This window comes from Cornus florida, unplaced genomic scaffold, assembly GCF_030987335.1.
Source record: "Cornus florida cultivar Cherokee Brave unplaced genomic scaffold, ASM3098733v1 CherokeeBrave_3.0.0_Hap2_Chr06, whole genome shotgun sequence".
Classification (NCBI taxonomy): domain Eukaryota; kingdom Viridiplantae; phylum Streptophyta; class Magnoliopsida; order Cornales; family Cornaceae; genus Cornus; species Cornus florida.
In genome coordinates this window covers 46417128-46434392 of record NW_026775576.1, presented here as the reverse complement: position 1 = coordinate 46434392, position 17265 = coordinate 46417128, and the positions used below count along the sequence as shown (strand labels likewise).

At 33.8% G+C, this 17265-nt stretch overlaps 1 protein-coding gene across 2 annotated transcripts; it reads left to right on the top strand.

Annotated features, from left to right (window-relative positions):
- Positions 1–7297: 7297 nt before the first annotated feature.
- On the top strand, positions 7298–11567 carry LOC132311424 (zinc finger CCCH domain-containing protein 55-like). Of its 2 annotated transcripts, none has more exons than XM_059809326.1 (9): positions 7298–8962; positions 9225–9407; positions 9502–9681; positions 9774–9868; positions 9958–10221; positions 10310–10463; positions 10653–10865; positions 10956–11017; positions 11146–11567. In XM_059809326.1, the coding sequence occupies exons 1-7, from the start codon at positions 7911–7913 to the stop codon at positions 10822–10824; spliced, it is 2100 nt and encodes a 699-aa protein (XP_059665309.1). In that variant the 5' UTR covers positions 7298–7910; the 3' UTR covers positions 10825–10865; positions 10956–11017; positions 11146–11567. The 2 variants fall into 2 exon arrangements, with proteins under 2 accessions (XP_059665309.1, XP_059665310.1); XM_059809327.1 differs by having other exon boundaries at positions 7300–8962; positions 10656–10865.
- The last annotated feature ends 5698 nt before the right edge of the window (positions 11568–17265 follow it).

The window sequence follows — 17265 nt, the reverse complement described above, 5'->3', positions numbered from 1 at the left end:
TAATCAAATGGAATGAAGGTACGTGGAGTAAGAAATCAAATCCGAACACAAACCCTAAGGTTATGCGAAAAAAAGTGATTAACGGAAAATGAACGGAATGAGAAAAATGCTGGAAAAAAAAGAAGAAAAGAGATGACACGGTCCTTACAAGGACGCTACTAATCTAAAAAAGAAAAAAAAGAGTATCGGGAACTATTCTTGGGTACTCAAGACGATTCGAAGGGACAAAATCCGAACTCAGAAAAGAAATATTAATGGAAAAAGAAATTCCGTAAAAACAGGAAAAAAATAAAGGAAGGAAAATGAAAAGGTCAGTACAAGCCATCAAAATTTCACATGGTATTTGCAATGTTGAGTGTTTTCGACTACATGAATAGTTTAGGGGGGAGACTGGAGAGAGAAAAAGAGATTTTGGGTGACCGAAAAAGAACTAAGTAGTAGTGGGGACTTTATGAGTTCTTAGGGTTTGAGAAAATGAAATTATGATTTAAATTGATGTAACTTGTCTTAAAATAACATGATGTTTGTAAAAAATTACAAACACATTCTTAGAAAATTAATTCTCCAATGATTAAAATACAATAAATAAAGATTTAAACAAACAAAAGTTGAAAAAATAAATTGTGATTATAATTTCAAATATAAAATATATATTTTAAATTTTTTAAAATAAATGGATTTAGGTAGTTGAGACCTCAACTTTTAGTCCCAACTCTAATTTAGTTAGGTTAGAAATTTTCAACCCAAGTCTAACCCTAATTGTAAAAACAATTGCACAAGCCGATGAAAAAATTGAATTGAAGTCGGGTTAAGTTTAGATTGCCTCGTTTAAGTTGCACCCCTGCCTTTAATCTAAAACTAGCATAAATTACCTTCTAAAAAAAACAACATATCATCAACTTTTGGCATACCATAACCCGACCTTTTTCGAAAGTGCCTAGTTTGTTCCTATTTCGGAATGTAATTGAGCATGTGCATAAAACATGACAGGGGGATGGGAGTGGCGTATGAGGCATATGGAGGGAGAAGAAAGAGAGAAGGAATGCTTGTTTGGCAAATTAAACACCCACCATAAACACCTATATATATACCTCTCTCTTTCTCACACACATACACACTCATCCTCCACCACACACTTGTCTTCCAAAGTCAAACCGAGTCTCACACCCTCCAGTAATACACTGATGCCCCAATGTGATAAAATAAATACACTCATGTGTATGTAATGTCTCACAACTGTCGGGAATGATGAATGCGACACCAACGGAAAAAAATAGAAGTGTCTGAATTATTCCCGAACATTGACTCGACCCGGGCCCATGACCCGAACAATACAAATGCCATAAAAGAATGAGAAAAAAGGAAAAATATATCTCGATCCTTACATTAATTAAGGCCTTAGAAATGAACAATTAATTCAAGAGCCTATTATCAAGTATCTAAGGATATTACCATAGATTTATCAAATTGATTCAAGGTCATTGACATTGACATCACTAAGTGTGAATATTAAAATTTTGATAAATATTCCAATTTTAGGAACTTTCTCAATATTTGAAAAATATTTTTCAAGATTGAAACAATTAAGTGAAAAACATTATACTCTAATTCTAGAGACTATTTTAAATGGTATGATTGAAATACATGGTCCTAGTATTTGTGGCTCAAGTGTTGAATTTTTTCAAAGCTTAAGAAAGCTTGAACTAACTCGTCCTTAGTAAAGACTTCACATACCAATTTTGTATATAATGAAGTTCGTAGTCTATTACTAATACTTTAAGAACTTATGAATGATATGTGACGTTCCTAGTTTTTCAAGCCAGTGCATCCTGTGATGATCTGAAGTTTGACCTGATAACGGATCCCGAATGCGGAAGTAGAAAAAGGAAACTAAGTCTATAGAGATGTACGTCATCCCTAAGACACCAATGTGACCTCCCATGAGTCACGGAAACTAAAAGGAAAAACAAATGCGGAAACGACATTTTAAAAACGGATAAGTTTAGTCCTAGGGAAAATATGGTCAGTTATGAAAAGATTAGAGTGCCACCCGAGCACACCGTTGGATAGACGACGAAAAATTAATAAAATTAGACTCAAGAATTATTTGATTTGGAGTTCGGACGAAGAAGAATGGGTAAAAACAAAATTTAGTGTTGTCGCAGCCGAGGGAGCACCCAAGGCAGCCCCAATGCGCGCGCGCTCGCATGGCCCTGTGCACCGCGCCCCTTGCATGTCGTGCGCGCGTGATGCGCGCGGGCAACCTGATGACAGCAACTTTATTTTTTTGACAGAAAATGCTGAAACAATGTGTAAAAACAGACCCTTAGATGAATTTTTTAGAAAAAACACAAAGAAGAAACCCCCTTAAAATCAAGTTTTCTAGCTAACCATGATAAAAACAAAATTTAATTTTGATGTAAAATTTTTAAAATGCCCCTCTGTTCAGTTTTACATAAAACTTAAAAAATATAATTTTGCTTCAAGTGTTCAATTGGCCAAATATGAAGTTGTGTAATGAAATGATTATGCACGCAAACGTAATTAGTGATTTAAAGCGTGCGGATGGTCTACGGCTTCGAATAACCCCCAATGCAAAATTTGACCTATCAATTCTAAAATTTGTCTAAAATGACTTTAAAAGAAAATTTTGAAACTAAAATTCATAGATGCATTCAAAAGACCGTTTCGCTCTTGGTCACACTTCATGCATATTTAAAGAGACTAAAAAATGTACTTATGCACACTTTACATGCACATCCCAAATAAAAGAAAGCATGCTAAAGTATCCAATTTCTATATTTTTCTTTAATTATACATGAAACTAAAAGTACTTAAGAAGCAACTTAAAAGTAAACGACCTTGGCCTCATTACATACATGTCAATTACATTCCAAAAGGTGTACTTATGTGCGTAATACATATTTAAAACAAAATATACATGTTTTAACATATAAAACCAAAAGTAAAGCGTTTCATGCTAATAAGTGCATGAATAAAGTACTTCAAAATACGCCAAGCAACCAAAATGATATAAATCATGTGAATGACCTAAAGTTTTACAAGTTATCAAATTGATATAAATCAATCCATGTGATTCATACCACCTAATGTCTATATCCAAGGTGAATTAAGGGATCATCTCAACTACACAAGTTATTGAAATGATAAATCCAAGCCATACAAGTATACAAGCACTAGTATACAAAACCATAAAGAGACTTTAAGCATCAAATCACAAGCTATAAATAATCCATGATTAACAATTTGAAATTGAATGCGAAATCAAATGGTGGAAAGACTTGGACATCACGTCGAATCAGACCGAACAATAATAGCAATTGTAGGTCACTAGCTCGCAGGGAATTACCTTAGTGCGCGCGTGTGGGGAGAGCTAATCTCCCGCCCTAGAGCCATACTCTAGTCTTATTCGAAACAGACGACATCTCAAGTTTTCAAAATCAATAAGTTGTGCAACAACGTATATATCAACATATATATACAAGGTTATAAACTATCTACTATGCACAAACCAATTTTGGAAACACACATTGCATGCTCTAAGTCCACAACTACAATGGCATATAAAATGTCGAATTTTCAATGTGCGATTCGTTATACTTGCAATAACATCACATGTCGAATCTTCAATTGCGATTCATTACACCACAACAATATTATCAATATTAAAAACATATTCTCATGAATATAATATAAGTCCAAATTTATAATTTAAATATGCAAACAACATCTAATACATGGTTAAATCATTAATACAATAAAAATAGAAATTAATTAAATAAAAAAATAAATTTCTCTAGATTTCAAATTTCATCCAAATATTTCCTAATTAATATATGTCAAAGATCATAGCATGGTTATTACATATATCAACTTAAATAATTATTTAAATGATTGGAACACTTAAATAAAAATTAATTAATCTTATTAATTAATTTCTCTAGATTTCATTTCTCACCCAAATATTCCCTGATTAATATATGTCAAAGATCATAGCATGATCATTACATATATCAATTCAAATAATTAATTACATCATTAGAAAAATTAAATAGAATTTAATTAAATTAAAATAATTAAATCTCTAGATCTTAAAACAACTCCAAATGATTCCTAATTAATATACAACGAAGATCAAGTCAAGGTCATTAGTAAATTCATGTCCTAGCTTAATTTCATGCAAGGTACTACTACCTACCAATTTAATAATTAAATTAAAGACATGTATACAATTTATATTAAATTACACAACATCTAAAACATTAAGATTATAAACATAAATCACCCCTACTTCACAAGAAGATTGTTCCTCTTGAATCCAAGGGAAGCAAATAAATCTTAAGAATTCCTTCTAGGGTTTTGTAGAGGAAGGTGAGACAAAACTTTTGTATTCCAAGCTTTCAGGTCAAAGGTGAGTGGAAGGGGACCAAAATGAAGCTTAAAGCTCTAAGTCAAGCTTTGCTTCAATGGTGGCTAGGTTAGGGTTTGAGAGGAAAAAGATGAAATAAATTAAAAATGAAATACCTAAACTAGTTTTAGTGTATTTCTCCACTTACTATGTACTTTTGCACTACCTCTCACATACATACTAATGCAAGACAAATTTTAGAGCTTACACTTGTCACTAATCCAATCATCCATTCTAGGCTTAATCTTAACCATATACTTGTCAACCATCCAAGCTAACAAGTGCATCTATCCTAGGTTAATAAGTAGGTAAATCCTCACCCTCCACATGTCATCATCTAAGGCTTCCAAGTATGAACCAATGAGATGCCAACAAGTGGACCAATAAGATTGTGACACTTGTCACACTTTTTCGAAAATTGCAAAAATGTCATTTTTTCAAAATATATTTCAAAATAAATTACAAAATGGTCCATAAGATAAAAATTAATTACACTAAAACCCCAAAAATCAAGAATGTTGCTGAAGAAATTATGCATCCATGTCCTTTACGAAAAAGTAAGCAACTAGCATACTTTTCTACAAAAGTAAAAATACAAATATCTTGGAAATTAAATATCATGGATGCATGCAAAGTCGGAAAAAAAAATTCGAGCACAAAAAGTGAGGTTATGCGAATAAAAACGAAACCGTAGAAAAGACGAAAAACAAAAAAAAAAAAAAAAAATTGCCGAAAAAAAAAAGAAATGAAGGAAATGACCGGGTCATTACATGATATGAATGATACGCATGGTCCTATAGTCCACCAAGTAAAGAGATAAGCTTCCAAATAAGTTATTTAAAAAATAACTTTACAATTTAAGTTAACACTCACCCAAGACTATTCTACACAATTCTTTTATCGACCTTAGTAAAGGCTTCATATACCAATTTTGTATATAATGAAGTTCATAGTCTATTATTAATAGTTTAAGAACTTATGAATGATATGCATGGTCCTACAGTCCACTAAGTACAGAGATGAGCTTTCAAATAAGTTACTTCAAAAATAACTTTACAATCTAAGCTAACACTCACCCAAGAATATTCTATCCAATTCTTTGATCTTCCTTTTATTTAAGCTTTAGGTTAATGTCTCTATCTTTGTCTTCAATGTTTTTTGAGCTTCAAGATTTCATCTTTAAATATAAGTCCCTTCTTGATTTTGTTATTGATCCACAAGCTCTCTTGAGTTCTTAGATAATAACCTATTTAACATAACTCAAGAAGGGATTAAATTCAACACCTTCAATGATTTGTTATCATCAAAATATATCATTTATCCTTTGTTATAAACCTTCGGAAAACATACATAACTCCCTAACATTTTAGAAATCTCTACACCAATAAATCTCAATGTTCTATAATTCTCCCGACTTTAAGTCTCAACTGGAACCCAGTCTGAGGTATTAATAAACCTAACTAATCCCCAAACTTAGCTAATCAACCCGATAGGTTGACCTTAATCATGTCCGTGTCCTAATCGTGTCAATCATTTCATTAATTGTGTCGTGTTCGTGTTTGGGAGCTCAAACTGCTTAATCCTATTAGATCCGTTTAATTAATTCTCATAATTGTGTTAGATCAATCCGATTAACCTGTAACTTGTTTTAACCCAATTAATATGGTCATTTCTTTTAATTTAAAATAAATCCAACATGTCTGTTGTATTCGGCTTTTTTAAAATTGTATTTTGACAACGACTCTCATTTTCATGAATTTAGACATCCACAATCTAATTTTTTCATATTTGCATTTTATACTAAGTTAATAAATGGGTTATATAACTTAAGTTAAACGGGTTGAACAAGTCTTGTGTTACTTGCTACGTTCATGTCGAGGGTTTTGACACGATTATTAAATGACTTGTATTTGGATTGACCTGTTTAGGAGAGTGCTCATAGGTAGACACTATATGATTATAACCATATAACACAAATTGCCACCCACTTGGAGATCAACCATTATGACCAGAAAAGATTGTTAGAAGCCATCAAAATTTCAAGTGGTATTTTCAACGGTGAATGTTTTCGACTAGGGGGGGGGGGGGGGGGAGATTTTGGGGGATTGACGAAGAATCAGGTAGTAATGGGGACTTCGAGGGTTTTTAGTTTTGAGAGAAATTATGATTTAAATTGTTTTCTTTTTATTATTATTTTTTTCACCTAGCAATGGTTAGAGAGTTAAGAGTTAGCGGGGGTTAGGAGAAAGGGAGTTCGAACCTAGGACCATAAAGTGGGGGCACTTAAAGCCTAACCCTTTATCATTACTCGGGTAACATCGTCACACCTGATTTAAATTAGTGTAACTTGTCTTGAAATAATATGATGTACAATAAACATAAAAAGTCTTAAATTGTATTGGCAAGAAATTTACACACACCACTCACACGCATACTCTGCTCATGATCATCACCATTTATTTTAAAAGATAGAAAAAATAGCACTGAACTACAAGGCTCTTTCTAGTTTTAATTCACCTCAACTTTTAGTCTTAGCTTTAATAAGTTGGGCTAGAAATTTTTAACCAAATATAACCTTAATAGTAAATATTATTTCACCTGCAAATTAAAAAATAAAATTGAAGTTGGGTAAGGTTGAGATTAAGTTGCACCCTTATATTTAATCCAAAATTAGCATCAATTACTCTCCAAAACAAATAAATAAATAAACAACTAGCATCAAGTCATCAACTTTTGGCATACCATGACCCGACCCATTTCAAAAGTGCAGTTTGTTCCCATTCTGGAATGTAATTGAGCGTGTGTGTATAAACATGACAGGGGGACGGGAGTGGCATATGTGGTATTTTATACAGATCTGAATCTACAGAGCTACTCGGCTTGTTTTGTTCAATTAAAGAGTGAAAGAACAATTAGACCAGAGTCTAGAGAGAGAAAGAAAGTAGAAAAACTTTTACGCTCCCCAAGGCTGCAGGTTACACTACAACCAAAAGCTGTGGTTTCCACCATCACCGAAGCAATCGTTTTACTCTCTCTCATCACTTAATTACACCATCTTCTCCTTCTTCTTCTTCTTCATCCCTTCGAAGACTGAACCTTTGACTCTCTTTCAGTCAAATGAACTTGATCTCAGTTCATGGGGTAGAGAGAGAGAGAGTATCATCTCCTACTATATCTGCCTCTTTTTCGTATATGGTATATGATGATTATATGTAATATTCCAACCCATCATTACCTTTTATATAACAAAGTTGAATCTCATCCACCTCTTTCTAATAATTCCCCAAAATAAGCACACCATTCTACCTATTCCCCCTCTCCCCCCATTTTTCTCTCCTCTCTCAAACCACTATATCAAACCCTACTCCCACTTCTGTTTTCTCTCGCTCTAAAGCTAATATTTTCTCTTTCTCTCTCTAAAGCTTAGATTTTCTTGAGAAGGAAACCAGGAGGGTGGTGGTAGCACTTACCACTCACCACAATGGATTCCCATGACCCAACCTCCATAATTTTTTCAAGAATCCAGAGTTTGGATCCAGAGAATGCCTCAAAAATCATGGGTTACATACTCTTTCAAGACTTCGGAGAGAAAGAAAAGATGAAACTGGCCTTTGGACCAGACAATCTGTTGCTATCTCTCATTATCCAAGCAAAAGCTCAGTTGGGACTTTCATCGAACAGTTCATCTACACCCTCCTCTCCCTCCCCTTTCAGCCCCATTTCGAACTTGACCAGACCTAACCCACTAACCCAGTCGTCCTCAAGAATCATAATTCCCAAAAATGGGTTTCACATGAACCCTTCTTCGCCCTCATCGCCATGGTCACTTTCTGGTTTTTCGGATCATCGAAGCCCCAACAGTCACTTGAGTCCTAGACCAGCTTCGTCGCTTTCTTACGCTGCTGTCGTTAACGGAACCACCAACGGCGCTTCTGGGTCGTTTTCATCGTCTCCAAACACTTCATTTTCAGTGCCATTTTACAGTGAGAGTTCTTGTAATGATCTTAACGACGAGTACTCTAATCTTGAAGTTCACAATCAGTTGTCTTTTCTCGACGAGTCTTCTTTAAAGAACACTGATTTTATGGATCCGATTATGAGTCCGGGTGGGCGGAGCGATTCGTTTGTGTTCCCATATGGGAACACTGCCAGCAACTGGGTGGATTCGGGCAATTGCGGCGACAGTCACCACCACCAGCTTCATAGGCGGAGCTGTTCGGTGAATGATGTGTTTCTTAGTGGTGGGTCAGATGATGGTGGTTCTGGGCTTGGGTGGAGGCCTTGTGTGTATTTTGCTAGAGGCTTTTGCAAGAATGGGAACAGTTGCAAGTTTTCGCATGGTGGGTTTGCTGATTCTCTGGATGCTTCGGATGCCATTGTGGGTTCTCCGAGTAAGATTGATGGGTTCGATGAGTTACTGAGGATGAAGGCCATTCAGCAGCAGCAGCATAGATTTGCCGCAGCGTCGCATCTAATGGCCGGAGCTCCTTTTGCTTACAACAAAGGCATGAACTTTCTTAATGACACCCAGAGGTAAACACATGCATATGTTCTATTTTGCTTTGAACAAATTGTGCTACATGCAAGTTTGATAATTTTGAGGTTGTTTTGATGTTGTTGATTGTGTATCTGTTTGTGTGTTTGTGTGACTAATGGTGCATTAATAAAGGAAGCTCTTTTATGTCTGGAGCCTGTTTAGGCTAAACAATTTGTTGATTAAGACCTTTTTGATGTTGGGGTTTTTATGTTGGATGGGTCATTTGTGTTTATTTCACGGCATTATACTGCATTGTAGATCTGCGGCAGCAGCATTGATGCTGGATGAAGAATTTCAAAAGTTTGGTCGGTGCAGGCCGGGGAGGAGTGAATTTTCTGCAATGGGATTGGGAGGTAGTTCAAATTCGAGTGCGAGGCAAATCTATTTGACATTTCCAGCTGACAGTACGTTTAAAGAAGAGGATGTTTCCAATTACTTCAAGTAATCGATTCGCGCTTCTTGAGTTTCATTTTTGAAATTTGATGTTTCGAATAAATAATTTTACTTAGGATTGTTATGTATGTTGTTTTTGAAGCATATATGGACCTGTGCAAGATGTGAGAATTCCGTATCAGCAGAAGCGAATGTTTGGGTTTGTTACATTTCTACACCCGGAGACTGTGAGGCTCATTTTGGCCAAAGGGAACCCCCATTTTGTATGTGACTCCCGTGTGCTTGTTAAGCCTTACAAGGAGAAAGGAAAATTACCAGACAAGTAGGGAAAAAGTGCTCTATATCTCTTGTTTAAATGTGCATTGCCCTATTACATGTGGTGATGTTAGCTTAATTTTTTGAATAATTTGTTAGGAAGCAACAGCAGCAACAGTTGGAGAGAGGAGAATTTTCACGTTGTTTAAGTCCGTCGGGACTTGATTCTAGGGAGTCTTGTGAGCTACCCATTGGTAAGAACAAACAAGCTTCTTTTTTTTTGTTTTTTTTCTTCTTCGATGTAGAGTTCTATTTGTTGAAGCTCCCATTCCAATGCATACAGGAGCAAGGATGTTCTACAATCCTCAAGAGATGCTTTTGAGAAGGAAATTTGAGGAGCAGGCTGAATTGCAGCAAGCCATTGAACTCCAGGGCAGAAGATTGATGAATGTGCAACTCATGGACTTGAAGAATCATCATCATAATCATCAATTCCAGCCCAACCTATCGCCAAGTGGTCACATTGCCTTGTCAGCTCCACCTCACGTGCAAATAAATCAAAGTCTCATGCTTCCTTCTGATAGCATCAATGAAGAAATCCCAGAAGGTTAAACAATCAAAATCTGGTATTTGATAGCAAATTTTTGGATTCAAGGTTCGTATATTAAAACTTATATTGCATCTTTTTACTGCAGATAACAACGGTCGTTCAGACGCTGCTAATTCTCCAATTTTTGAAGCCGAGCAGAAGCTGCCACAGGATTTAAGTGACACCTGCATTAGCAAGAATGGCAATTACAGTGGCAACGACAAGGAAGAGAACCTCGTTGACTCTGATCTGCCTGAAAGGTATACAAATTCGATTCAGACAAATATAGAGGCTACCCGCCTGAGCATCGAGTGTAGAATTGTTCAGATTATATTCAGTTTCTGCTTTAGAGTCTTTTAAGTTTTCTGGTCTTCTTTAAGCATACTTTTGTTTTAATTGTGTTTTACCTTGGTATGTTTTTAACTTTCTATTTTTCCCCATCGTGACAGCAGCTTAGATCACATCCTTCCCGATAACCTCTTTGCATCTCCTACAAAATTAGCCGGTGACCACCACTCTTCTATCTTCTCTGCCGCATCGGTAGAAACTGATATTAACACCCTAATAACAACTACATCTTCTAACAGTATCCCAATGCTGCCCAACACATCTACCCTCTAATATGGTTAAATCCCAGATCATGCTAATATCCAAATGCTGAGGTACTGACACTGATATGTCTCTCTGTCTCTTAACAATGATGACTTACAATTTGGGATTGTTATTTACTAAGTTCTCTTCTTGGCAAGAAGCTTTTGAACTGTAGGTGATACAGGTGAGCATGTCCATTATGGGGAATTGACTTGAAGCTTGAGTAAGTTATCAACTAACCTTGCACATCATATTCTAAATCATGTACCAAAAACTTTTTTATATAGTTTATAGAATTTGTTGTTAATCATATTCTTTAGTCATGTTGTCCTTTTTTGTTCATTTATGCAGAAAGGTTGAGTAGCATATATACAAAGGGAGAGAGAGTCCTCTAGCTGTATAGCCAAACCATACCCACATGAAGAAAGAAGAAAAGATCTGTAAGGAAGATCTCCTCAAGATTATTGTCATCATCAATACCATACTACTTACAACAATACATAATGCATACGTAAAGGACAGATGAACTGATTTATGGAGTGGGGTCTCTTCTTTTCTTTACTTTGTACCCTCTCTGTAGTAGTTGTGTGCTGGACCACACTTGAACAATAGCATAACAAACACAAGGCCTAGTAGTAAAAGAACTCGTTTTTTGTATATTTTGTTAATTTACTTTCTTCTCTTTTATAACCCTGTTCTTGTGTGGTAAAAAGATTAAAAAAAAACCCTGAAGATACCTTGTTTTATGAGATATTTTTATATGCCCCGGCCAATCACAAGCAATTGTGTCACCTTAATTCAATGTTTTGCTTGTGTGTTGGGTTGTCATTGGTCAGGGAATATACGTTTGCTTGCGTGTTTTGGGATTGGCTTGAACCAAGAAAAATTTCTCAAATTAAGACGTACAAAAAAGCTGATTCGGGAAGCTCAAAGGAGCTGAAGCAGTAGTATAACTACTGTACTGATATAGGAACCCAAAAGAGAAAGGACTGAGTAGGCTTTGAAGTGGAGGGTAAAGCTGAGTATCTATCTGTCTGTCACAACACTTTAATCTTATTTATACTTTTTTCAATTGTTCTTGTTATTACACTGCACACTGTCATCCATTATATTATGATCACTTGCAGGAAATTGGAAAAAAGGGTTGTAAAAAAAGAGAAAAGGGTGTTCTTTTTCGTTATTAAAAGCAACTTTATGTGGACTCTTTTGTCTCATTTTGTGGTTTCTTTTAGGTGGACATGAAAGGTAGAGGGCCACATGGTCACATGGGTACTGACACAATTTGAATGGTATCAGGGTACCATAGCACTCCTTTCACTTTCAGTCTGTAGCCTCATTTATATATTAAATTTATATATATATATATATATATATATATATATATACACATATATATATATATATATTTATGTGTAACCTTTTGTTTTATGGGTACTCGTGCCCATATGTCTTGGCATGGTTTTTTTATACGAGGCAGTGATACATGTGCTCCAAAATTTTCTTGCTCTCTATCTGTGTTTGAGATTGTCTTGTCCACAACAATGTGGTGTCCAAACAAAATGAGATGAATATTTATTACTTAATGAAATATCATAGGAAGTTGCATCCACACCCCTTTCATCTCACATTGTGGAGTCCAAGCAAAATGTGGTTGTCCTTATGGGTCTTGGTCAAAGTGTCTCATAACATATTGTTTGTAAATACATGTTTTTATAATATAGTGAAGTCATTGTGAAAAGTGAAAATCTAATTGAAGTTAGTGGAGATCTTCACAGTTGATTATATTGTTTAAGTTTTTTATAAAAACATTAGATTTTTTTGTTGGAATTAAATTGTGTATAAATTTATAACATGGGTAGCTTAACAATGGATAGGGGTATAACTTGAGTGGGTCAACTTGAGTCCGATTCAAACTCAATTCGTTCATTTTGGGCTTGGCTAAGGATGTTAACGACGTAGGTTCGGGATGGGGCATCCCTTTTGCAAACCCATTCCATCAAATAGAAATATTTTTCCAAACTTGCTTTGGAGGATCGGAGTCGGGACTAAATCTTGTTAACCCGAGGTCAAGTTCAACCTGGGCTTGGATAATGTTATTCATGGTGCGGTTTGAGTTGCATTTGACGTTTCAACTCATCCGAGTTGCACCCCATACGGTAAACATGTTTTCCACACTGGAATTTAGGTTTAGAGATGTTTGATGAGAATGTATTTGAGATTACTTGTTTTCGAAATGTATGCTTTTTGCTAGATTTTGTCTCCTAGAAAAGAATCGTTTGTAAGAATACATGTTTTGAAAATTGACATTTTGAGGGTTCACCCACCACATAGGCCTAGATTCTGTAGAGGGTACCACCCACCATTTCATGTTTTTAAATATTGACATTTACGGGAATCTAACTCATGCATCTTCATCAAATCCCTGTTGGAAAATGCTTTCCACTACGTGTATCATACCTCCAATCCAATTTTCTCTCTCACCAATCAAAGCTGACATGATTGCCCAAACTTTGATCTTAACAAATTAGGGATTTTATGATTGTGGAGACTGGGAGTGGTGATTGTTATTTTATAATTTTATACTTGTATAAAATGTGTATATATATCACACACACACACACACACACACACATATATATATACACTATTTTTGAATGTTCCCAAGGGGTATAAGGCGACTTTTTACATTTCTCTTGGATGCCTTATGCCAGCAATCAAATGCAGCTGTCAAATTGCAACGGAAAAGGGTCAAAAGTGCCATCTATTGCTACAATGATAAAAGTTCTTTTCCATTTTTTATTTTTCTTTTTTAATTAATTAAATACTCACTTATACACATTTTTCCTTTTCACAAATGCCACCTTGGTTTGAACTCTAACCTCACTTCTTGGGAAGGAGGGGTTATTATAGTCATAAGTCATATAAAGTGAGCGAGAGTGACAACGAATTCGAGAATGAGAGCAAAAGTGTATTCGGAGTGTGAGAAGGACACCCGTTGAAGAGAATTATATAACTTAGAATTATACTACCTACCGAATAATTCTGTGATAACAAAAATTTATTTTATTCTTAGAATTTCGGATTCGAGTATGAGAGCACAAGTTTTAAATATTAATGATGTTAAAGGTTAAAGTTGTACTCTTTCACTCTTCTTTTTAGCAGCCTTCAATTGCACTGAATAATGTACTTAATTTGGTATGTAATCAATTACAATTTGGTATCGTGCCATTGCAAGTTAATTTCATGACACTTTTCTTTGCAACAATTAACATATGCAGGTGAACTTTTGCAGTCCGAAATGTATCCGATCAATCTGAACCTAATTTGGGTAATTTGGGTTGAGTTTCAATTCAGGTGTTAGGTAACCCAAATCCAACTCAAATTTGGCCCACCTGAGCTCAATATGAATTCGAACCTCATTTAGTACATTTATAATTTTATGCTTAATATTTATAGAATAATGATAGAAATACTGAACATTTATTCCCGAATAGGCACTAAATCTGACGTGGTGAGAAGTGAGAACATACTAATAGAAACACCGAACATTTATTCCCGAATAGGCACCGAACCTAACGTGGTGAGAACCACATCATCTACTTAAAGTTCTCTGGCAAAAAATGATTCTGCAAATGACAAAAATACCCTTTTGTTCAGTCTTATCTTCTTTTCAAACCCTTTATTTTTCTCTCTCTACGATTTACTCCTCTCTCTCTCAAATCGTTCACAATTCACCCAACTCTCTCGACTGACATTTTCGTCACTCTCTCTCAGATTTGAGTTTGAATTAGTGAATCATCTCTTTTCCATCTCTCTCAAATTCCATAATTTTTTCTTTATCTAAAAATTTACCCATCTCCTCTCTATCTCTATGAATTTTTTCTTTACCTTTACTCTATAAGATTTGGGTCTAAATTTTCTTACTTTGTAATCATTTCTTCTCTTTAAAAATTTATCCTCCCTCTCTCTAAGATCTTGCACATAAATCCTAATCTCTAAACATCATCAAAATAGGTCTATTAGTCTATATCATGGTGCCTTATTAACTTGGTTTGCTCTTCTTCGGATAGAGAAAACAAGAGAAAAAGAATAAGTAGTTGAAAGATTTTCAATATGATACGAAATTATGAAATGAGAAGATGGTGGCCATGGAATACGCAGAAGAGAGAGAATTTTGGAAAGAGATTTGATAAAATTTGAGAGAGCGAAGGAGTAGGGTATGTAATAAAGATAAGGGCAAGTGGGGTATGTAATAAAGATAAGGGCAAAAACTTGGGTTAGAAACTCTAAGAAACGTGAACAAAAGAATCTGATGTGGCGAAGCCACGTCAATTTCGGTGCTCATTCAGTGTTTTTCGTTCGGTTAGTATATCATTACTCGTATTTATATACACACACAAATACACATATAATCGGAAATGATATGTTCAAGACCAATGAAAAAAAAAATTATCGTTGGATATGATTGCTAATAATAATATAGTGATGGGTTACAAAATCAAATATAAATCATGTAATCACCCTTCAAATTTATTTAAAAATTTGAAAGGGTTGGGCTTAAGCTTGAGCTGAGCCTGTAATGATCTTTTAACTCTAAGGTTTGTCAATATTCCACATAAACTTCTCTATATTTTATAATTTAACTTCTTTTAAAGTTCTGATTTATGTAGCAGATTTTTCATTGTTCTTCTAATGTTTGAAATAACAACAAAACATTTCATGGACAAAATGATAAAAAATGTCATTAATAAAGGTGGTAAGTGAGATTCTAAAACGTAGAAGGGGTTTATATAAGATATTAACAAATCTCAAAAGGTAAGTGGAATATATTTGGACTAGGGGTGCATAAAAATCTAGTCAAACTGAAAATCCAAATCGGACCAAACAGTTTGGTTTGATTTGCTAATGGTTTGGTTTGGTCACGATTTCAAATTTATGAAATTGTAAAGATACGGTTTGGTTACGTTTTGAGGTCCTTTAGAACTGAATTAGATCGAACTGAACGTTTATGTTATATTTATTTATTTATATATATATGTTAAATTATACTATATATATAATATAATCCTATAATCAGGGGTGGAGCTAGAGGGGGTAGGAGGGGCCATGGCCCCCAAAATTTTTGGAAATTGTTTTTACTACCTTAATTAATTTGTAAATTTTACCTCTAAATATATTAAAAATTTTAATTGGCCCCTCCAATATTTTTAACACATATATTGACCAGTCAATTTTTTTGAAATTCTATTAATAACCTCTAAATATTAATTAATTTGTAGATTTGTCCCTAAAATTAATTAAAAACTTCAATTGGTCCCTCAATCTTTTTCAAAACACATATATTGACCCAAAATAAAGAGTTTGAAAATAAATTTAATTTGTGTCTCCCAATCTTTTTCAAAATGCATATAGCTCATTATTATTATAGTCATTTTTTTTTTGGTAAATAATTATTTATAATCGTTATCTTAACACATTGTTATTTTATTTATATATGCACGTACAATATCTATAATATTAATTCAAGAGAGAAGAAAAAAATAATAAAATAATTAATGTACCCTCATGTTTGGTAAAAATGCATGAAGTTTTTTTTGTCAAACATTTTTATAAAATGGTATTTACAAGAAAAATATCTAAGATTGTATAATAATCTTTATTGGTAAGTCCTAAGAATATTTGGAAAGAAGATAAACTAAAGTATTGTGAGACTCTCAATAACAATAATAATATCATCTATATACTATAAGTTAATATCATCTATATACTATTAGTTATTACTTTCTAAATAACAAATTTTATAACTATTTGTATCTTGTTTAATAACTCAATAATAATCTTGTTGAATTTTTTTTTTTAGTTAAAAATTGAGTTAAAATTCATTATGTTGTTAAATTGTGGAATCTACTTAATTTTCTTCTTCCAAAAATTAGATTTTTGAAAAATTAAAATAATGAATAAAGGAAATTTGATTTTCTAACAATGCTTATTTATTTACATTTCTTCTCCATAATTTTCTTCTAACATCAAAATTTTTTTTCCAAGTTGTATTTTTTTTTTTCATTTTCTCAAGATGTATATATACTATGACTAGTATTTAAACATAAATTATATTACAACTGATTTATAAATTTTTTAAATTTTTGTTACATATTTCAAATCCAGCCCCCCAACCTTAAATTTCTGGCTCCACCTCTGTTTACAATGCAAATCACTTAGAAGTTTGTAACAACTATCAATCCTAAGTCTACTCTTAATTCTCTTAGGTCATATCAATTTATTAGATGATGATTTTTTTTTTTTTTAATGGCTAAATTTTGATTTGTGGCTAATTGTTTGTTGTTGAATTAGTAATTTAAATGTATTAGACTATTAGCAATTCTGAATTTATTCACTTAAGTTCCAGAAGTGATAAAGAATAATTAATTAAAAGTTTTAAATATATTAATAGTTTCGAATGTGTTGTTAACT

What these genes read in the sequence shown, in the direction of transcription:
- LOC132311424 (XM_059809326.1), top strand. Translation starts at nt 7,911, where the DNA reads ATGGATTCCCATGACCCAACCTCCATAATTTTTTCAAGAATCCAGAGT. An exon ending in AAAGGAAAATTACCAGACAA is followed by an intron (nt 9,682 to 9,773) that starts GTAGGGAAAAAG and finishes ATAATTTGTTAG; the next exon opens with GAAGCAACAGCAGCAACAGT. An exon ending in CAATGAAGAAATCCCAGAAG is followed by an intron (nt 10,222 to 10,309) that starts GTTAAACAATCA and finishes TTTTTACTGCAG; the next exon opens with ATAACAACGGTCGTTCAGAC.